The sequence below is a fragment of the Convolutriloba macropyga genome, unplaced genomic scaffold (genome assembly GCF_964194025.1).
Source record: "Convolutriloba macropyga unplaced genomic scaffold, txConMacr16.3 SCAFFOLD_3627, whole genome shotgun sequence".
In the NCBI taxonomy this organism is placed as follows: domain Eukaryota; kingdom Metazoa; phylum Xenacoelomorpha; order Acoela; family Convolutidae; genus Convolutriloba; species Convolutriloba macropyga.
Window position 1 is genome coordinate 1 of NW_027449975.1, and position 7,471 is coordinate 7,471.

At 57.4% G+C, this 7,471-nt stretch overlaps 1 protein-coding gene across 1 annotated transcript; it reads right to left on the minus strand.

Annotated features, from left to right (window-relative positions):
* Window positions 1-3,764: 3,764 nt before the first annotated feature.
* LOC142355521 (uncharacterized) lies at window positions 3,765-6,126 on the minus strand. Its single transcript, XM_075407652.1, has 7 exons — window positions 5,888-6,126; window positions 5,532-5,717; window positions 5,179-5,247; window positions 4,916-4,964; window positions 4,629-4,730; window positions 4,330-4,479; window positions 3,765-4,108 (listed from the first exon to the last, which is right to left on the minus strand). The coding sequence occupies exons 1-7, from the start codon at window positions 5,947-5,949 to the stop codon at window positions 4,025-4,027; spliced, it is 702 nt and encodes a 233-aa protein (XP_075263767.1). The 5' UTR covers window positions 5,950-6,126; the 3' UTR covers window positions 3,765-4,024.
* Between the last annotated feature and the right edge of the window lie 1,345 nt (window positions 6,127-7,471).

The following is a 7,471-nucleotide window of genomic DNA, read 5'->3' on the forward strand; positions in this document are numbered from 1 at the left end:
TGTAGGAAAGGTTGACGGTCTGCTTTTTCCAAACCATGCAGCACAGCACAACACAGCACGGCTCAGCCAGGCTCCGCTTGTGCTATCTTTGAGCCCAACCTCCCCATATCCAAGCTCGCTCCCGCCCTGCCCGTTCCTCTCCCTAGAACTCCAAGCCCCCACCCTCAAAACGACACTGCACCAACAGCGCTGCGACGTCATCACAGCAGCTGTCACTTGTGTTTTTGGCATCAATCCCGGCGGCAGACTCAGCCCCATCCACAGCTCAATGTGACGTCGCCCATACGTGTGTTGTGTTGCAGGCAGAGACCACCACTCCCGTCTTTGGCTCTGCCGGTACCTTTGGGACCGCCACAGGGTTTGCCGGCTTCTCTGCTGAGGGCTCCATCGCCAAGCCAGCCGGTGATGGCGCGGATGAAACTCACCAGGAGGAGGAGTGCCAGGCAACCTTCAAGCCCGTGGTGGAGCTTGAGGAGGTAGAGACCACCACTGGAGAGGAGCTGGAGAACCAGCTTCTGGAGATGTATGCCCCCCCCCCCCCCCCCCCCCGGCTCTCTTTCCCCCTCTCTCGCTGCTGTGGTGCGGCCCCTTGAGACCCACGCCCCTCACCGCCTCTTCCCCTCCTTGTCGTCTCTCGTACGAGCCTCTACACGTCCCATCAGAACATGCCCCCCCCCCCCCCCCCCCCCCCCCCCCCTTTGCGGCGCCCCGGTTCACGCTCCCTCCGTCCTTGGGTCTTCTCGGGCCCCCACTGGCCCCGTAGCCGGTCTGTGCCTCACTGTGCGGCAAAGAACACCTAGTATCCACAGACGCAAAGTTTGAGGGCAGAAGACGATACACTCCGAACGGACCGGACAGCAGCACAGGGGGCCGGAATGGAGAGTGGTGCCGTTTTCGTTCCTTTCCTTTCGTCGCTCTGTTTCTCTCTCCACCCCTGTCTGCCTCTTGCTGCGTTGCTTTTGAGAGACGATGCTCTGCTCGATTACGCTCACACGTCTGGCGGTACGTAAATCGTGGCACTGAGGCAACGCAGGCCGGTGGTGCATTGACTCCGAGCCCGGTCGGTCTGCATTCTGTTTTGCAGAGTCTGATGTGGCGAGTCCCTCCCCCCCCCCCCCCCCCTCCTGCGCGCTCCGTCCCCACAGGAAGTGCAAGCTCTACCGCTTCGACTCTGAGGCATCAGAGTGGAAGGAGCGCGGCGTAGGCCACGTCAGGCTTCTAGAGAATAAGGAGAACAAAAAAATCCGGCTGCTGATGAGGCAGGAGAAGACCCTGAAGATCAGGGCCAACCACATCGGTACGTGCGAGCCGCGTGCTATTGTCGCCCCTGGGCCGTTTCTTTCTAGGCCAGGGCTCCCTCGTCCCCCCACCCCCTCTCTTCGTTGAGCCTTCGCTCCAGAGCCCTCTGTAGCTCCTCTCCCTCCTGTCCTGCTGCAGACTGTGTGTTCCTCCGGAAGCGCACACCTGGCCAGCAGCTTGTGTTCCCACTCCACCGGTCCTTTGCGCGGCGGTGCCCGCCTGAGAGCTCATCTCTAGATGTAGTGCTCACGGTACATGCATGCTCCCACCACAGCCCAGTCACACCGTCCCTTTGCACCCTCTCCCTCTTGACCAACGCGCACTGACGCCGGCCTTGGGCAGTGAGAGGCCAGCAATCAGAGAAGTCTCCACACCCGCCTGCCCTGGGCCCTTGCACAGTGCATCACACTGTGCTCCCTGCCCGCAGTGATGCCGGGAACGAAGCTCGAGGAGCACAGCGGCAGTGATAAGACATGGGTTTACACCACAGTGGACTTCGCAGACGAGGAGATGAAAAAACGAAATGTTTGCTATTCGGTTCGGCACCGTTGAGAGTGAGTCAGGACCCGCCTCCTCCCTTTTTGTGGCTTTCCCCGTTGCCCATCTGCTCCCCTCCCACGTCCTTTTGCCTTGCCTGCCCTTCCCTTCCCTTTTCCCCACACCCTCGGTCTCCCGCAACACACTTTTCAGAACCCCACCCCTCGTGTGTCGTCTCTGCAAAGAGACCAAGCTCACACCTGGGGTCTCTCCCACCACGGTGCAGTACCTACAGGCCGCACTTCAGCAGGGCTTGAGGCGTCGATGCTTTGGCTGTCTCCCACGCTTGCCTATTTGCTTTCTTGACACGGCTCCTGGTGTCCCATGTGCTGTGCCTACAGAGGCACAGGAGTTCAAGGCAGAGTTCGGCAAGGCTATGGACACGAACGAGAAGCTGCTGAGTGCAGACGCTGCTGTTGCCCCCAAGGATGAATCAAAGGAGGAGGCAGATAAGCTTGCTGACGAGGTTGCGGCAAAGGCTACCGTGGAGGGCGCCGAGGATGAGAAAAAGGATGACGCATAAATTAGCCCAAGCCCCCCCCCCCCCCCCCCCCCCTCCCTTTCCCTCCCTGGGTCCTTCCAGCCAGCCTAGCTTTCTTGGGTAAAAAAACAGTCGTGCATGGCGCTTGCAGCCCCTCTGTCAGGCACAGAGGAGCCCCAGTGTGGCTCCGGGCAGAGATTTCAGCCCATGGATCATTGCCTGCACTGCTTTGGTCCCTCTGATACACGGACCGGTCCATTTTTTTGTAATCCCCACAGATGTTGAGCTGGCATCAACACCCAGTCATGAGCACCCAGACATCGTTACCTTGGCGGTGGATAGCTCAGAGATTTGCTCATTGTATGCCCACCCCGTCTTTCACTGCCATCTGTGCCACCGGGCAAAAGGCCCTGTGTCATCCACCCACGCCGCAAGCTCCCACTCTACTCCCCCCAGCACTGGCAGCCGAGAGCCTGGCAGCGAAATTTGCCTTGGCCATCCCCTCTCCCTGCCTCTCTGTAGGATCAAAGAGCCACGGGTACCCTGGTTTCTTCCCTGCCTAGTATTCGACATTTGTCAGAGGCCCAATCCACGCGCGGATGAGCTCAACCGCAGAATCGATGCCAGACACAACAGGTTCGCGGCTGGCAGACAGACAGTGAGACACACACATGCACGGACGACAGAATGAAAGAGCAAAGGACAGGAAGGTCGATCAGGGGGCCCGTACAGGGACACACGGTAGGGGGACCGGCCAACGGACAGCAACACATATCAACTTGGCGGCTTGGATACATGCCAACGTGGCATAACGGCACAGCGATCAGTAGAATGCCCAACTTCGATTTCCCCACTAGACGCCACCCACCGCACGCACACACGCTGGCTCCACTCTACACTTCGTGCCGCCGTTAGGCCCTAAGCAATAGATCCCTCGATGCCGACTGCGTTGTGCATGCTGCGTGTTTCTTGCAGTTGATGGCGACTGGCAGTGCCTCATGCAAACCTTTAGTGTCCTCCGGCTAGTGCAGACCCTACTACCAGCCATCGCCGGCTCAGCTCGGACGGTTGCTGCGTCCCTTGCCACAAGGATAGCGAATCTACCGGCAAACTTGACCACTCATGCCTGGCGGCAGGAAGGGAGGGACACATCGTGAAAAGTCGAATTCCATCACTAGCACATGCAGCACTGCCACAGACGAGTGTGCAGGTCTGCGTACTGTGTACGAGCTTCAAACGTCAGCGGCGGTGGGACCATCCCGGCTGAGATGCAGACACACGGGGGGGGGGGGGGGGGGGGAGAGAGAGAGAGAGAGAGAGAGAGAGAGAGCAGTATGACAGCAGCAGACGCCTGTCCCGTCCCATATGTTCTGAACTTCCTTACAACGACCGATACAGCGAGCCACTCTGTGTTGAGAACTGGCTCCGGAACCGCCCTGTGGTGAATGGGCCGCTGCATGCGCAAACGCTGCAAGGTGCCGCCAGGCGGCCCTTGCGGGAGGCTGAGGGCTTCACGCCCCTGGCTTCCTTACAATAATCTCACTGGTGCCGACGGGTGTGCGTCCCAAAGAAGGGCGCTGCTCCAGCGCCGTGTTACGCCTCCCGGATTGTCGTTGTTCAAAAATGGCTCTGCGTGTGATCATCAGGCGGTTCCACGCTTGCAAGAAGAAACGCAGAAAACCACGATGTGGCGGCGCGCCTTCAGCGCTACAGCTTGGAGCGAGAGGCTCGCCCAGCTTCGGCAGATGCATAGAGTGCCTTGGTGACAGACTCGTAGTGTGGAGATAGCTCCTGCGAGGAAAAGCCAAAGGTCAATGGGTGCTTCAGCTCCCTGTGCGACAGACTACTGACTATCGATTGGCTCGTGTGATGGGCTGGGAAACATCACAGGCTATTCTTGACACTCCACGCAAGCCGTGCCAGAACATTTGTCTGTGCAGACGGCCGATTTCAAAGCAGCTGACCACAGGCTTGGGATTTCGGGACGGGCAGCGAGGCGCTGACGGGGGCACCTTGGCCACCCTTGCCAGGTACGCCCTCACAACAGGGTGGGGCTCCAGCAGCTCTTTCATGTATGGCCCGGTGGCAGCGGCCTCCAGGATCCTCAGCTGATCAAGCTCGCAGAGCACCAGCAGGTCTGCGATAGAAATCGTGGGCCCCGCCTTCAGGCAAGATGACACAGCAACAGTAAAAAAACTCGCCCCTTTGACCCCCTGCCGGAAGGGCATGGCAGTGACACCGCCAGACTCAAAAACGAGCTGCAATCATTGGCTTGCTGTCCGATGGGAGTGGCTGGGGGTTAGTGGCTGACCATAAACGGGCTGCTCTTGAGCCATATGTCAGTCATGTGTCCGAGGGCCAAGTTGAGGTTTGCCAGAGCTTCCTTTGCACCGGCCTCGCTGCTTGGCAGCCCCTGCAGTTGGCCAGATGTCCACACACAAGTTCGGCGCTAAGCAGAGCTGCAGCTGATGCCCCGGATGGCGGTCTGTGTCATTGATGCCGTACATTCCTGCTGTCCTTCGGCCGGATCTATGAGGCAATGCGGGTGTGTGCACAGGTGGGTTCCTCCAAAAAAAAAGGGAGCTGTCCCGTGCATACCCTGCGCTTGGCTATAACTCGGTGCCACCCCAGCCGCGCCGCACCCATCCTGTCCAGCCAGTGGGTACGATCAGTTGTGGCCTCAGCGGAGGCGAGGCGGATGGATGGGTGCTGGTCAGACTGGGGGCGTGTTCAGATGCTCAGCAGGACGGGCAGCGGTTAGGCTGTGTACAGATCATCCGCCGGGATGCCCATCAGTAGGGGACAGCACGGGCCAAGGTGACCAGGGGGCGCCCTGATGGACGAGTATGCAGTGCAAGCACCTGAGCTGAGAGTACGACCAATCCATGGCCGCATCAACCTTTGCCCGCTGCTTCAAGTCTTGCGGATACCTGTGTTGATGATGGCATGGAATAGCATAATTACACGACAGCCCGCGGCGCGGGTCACTGTAAGTCCTGAGAGGGACCAACATGGACGGAAAACGGTGGGAGGGAAGGTGTGCAGGAGAGACAGACAAGAGCCAGCCAGGCAGACAGGCTAATGCACACATGCGAACTCATACACACAGGCTGGAGGGGGGAAGGGAAGAGAGGGGCGGTTGAGATGAAAGGTCAATGGCCTGAAGGGTCATGGTGCTGTGTTGTGCCCAAGGGGATCAAGCCTTGCTCATTACCAGTGGTTTGCAGCGCCATACGTGCTGCAAAGATATCTCAGGATAGCCCCCGACTCTGGCAGACAGAACCCATTGCTCTCAAGGCACGGGACTTTCCCAAAAGGGTTTATCGCGAGGTACTCTTGGGACTTGTGCTGCTTTTTGTCGATTCTTATGAGGCGCTCCGTCACAGGCAGGCCCGCCGCCCTGCAGGTCACAGATGTCACGAGCGAGGCGGCTTGCAATTGCAGGTGACACTGCACAACGAGGCTGTTGAGAAGCTGCACTCCTAGGCTACGTTTGGTACAGGCCAGGGACGAAAAGGGTGCTCAGCGTAGGCGTGAGGAACGGGGTACAATTGCAGGCCGGCACCACACCTGCACAGAAGGGCACAGGCTCGAGAAGGTTGGGACATCAAGTCCACATGGAGGAGGGCCATGTCCCCAGAGACTGTCCCCACTAAACTGGGAGACAGGGTGACACAGCTTGTGAAGATGTGACGCGATAATCAGGCCCAAAGATGTAGAAGCAGGCAATAACGTACGGCCGGTAGGCATACCCAGGCCGGGCGAGAGACTTCTCTACATGACCTGGTCGCCATGATCATGTCCCAACGTACGTGGATCTTTCCGAGCCGCCAGCTGCCCAGCGATACGCATGGAACAAAAGTCGCTGCGTGGTGCGGAGAGAAGAGCGACCAAGTCGGGGTAGGGTGTCCCTGATCCTACGAGCAATCTTCCCGGGTTTTAGAGTAGGGTAGATAGGGTATGGGCATTTTTCCTTCAATACTATCTAGGGTATCCGGTATATATTGTTAGGGTAGGGTACCCTAGCTGCCTGTGGAGGCCATACGAGTACGAATACTCTCACGGATGGTACCTAGTGCAGGCGAGTCAGGACTCGGAGCAGACACAAGCCGCCGGCGGCTTGGTGGAACTGTGCAGAACTTGGAAGACCACAACTCACAGGTTTCGATGGTACAGATTATAGTCACATGGATCCCATGTGATGACAAGTTTCCTGCAAGGGCCTGAATCGAACAGAGAAAATGTAGGTTATTCAGATGATGGTTCGTGGATAGCTTTCCAAAATTTCACAACGACGTACCCCCTCTTTAGAGGGCAGACAGCCAGACATTGATCAATGATCATAGGCCATAGGCCATAAGCCCATAACGCCAGCCACACGAGATCCCTACCATGATTGCTAGGTATCTCCTGGCTAGACTCCTACCCACTGCTCAGTACTCGTACCCTTTACAGGGTATACCTATTACCTAGGCTAGGTACCTACCTACCGCTACCTGAGCTGGATGCTGGAATCTGTTGCCTGTACTACAGTAGTAGTATTTAGCAATGTAGAAGCTGGCATGTGGCAGCGGGTGAAAAATCAAAACCGTACACTGTACAGGGTACAGCACGTACGGAAGGGTAGGGTAGACGGGACTCGGGAGTAGGTAGGGCAGCGCTACGAGTACGAGTACGAGTACTGGAGTACGAGTACGAGTACTGTAGGAAATTATATAAATAGATCGACTGATCGATCGGTGCAAAATTGTGTACGGTCATGACTCATGCATGTATCGCTAGATTGTACTCGTAGTGTGCTAAATATGGAACTGTAATGTGTGCTAAATATGGTCTATGGACCTACTCCACCCCCCACCGAGTGGAACGTAGCCTGGCGGTCGGCGGGTACAGGGAGAACGGATACGGTACCCTCCAGGTGGGTCGCATGCACAATCGATCCTTGGATTTACAGTATCGCACCGCCCAGCGTCCGTCAAAATGCTATAAGTACTAGCTTGTACTACTAGAGCGAATAGCTGTCCCTTTTGTACAGCATGCAGGACTATCGTGATCGTATTTTTGTAGAGCTGTAGTAGTCTGTAAGGATAGCTACGGTGATGATGGATTATTTTTTGTCTCGAGCTGTGTGCAACGTCGCTCATCCTACCTACC

Excerpts from the sequence above, each read along its gene's own strand:
- LOC142355521 (XM_075407652.1), bottom strand. The coding sequence starts at position 5,949 with ATGGCCCTCCTCCATGTGGACTTGATGTCCCAACCTTCTCGAGCCTGT. Across the intron at positions 5,718-5,887 it reads GCCTGTGCCCTTCTGTGCAG|GGCGGCGGGCCTGCCTGTGA; the intron begins GTGTGGTGCCGG and ends TGTGACCTGCAG. Across the intron at positions 5,248-5,531 it reads TATGGCGCTGCAAACCACTG|GTATCCGCAAGACTTGAAGC; the intron begins GTAATGAGCAAG and ends TCATCAACACAG.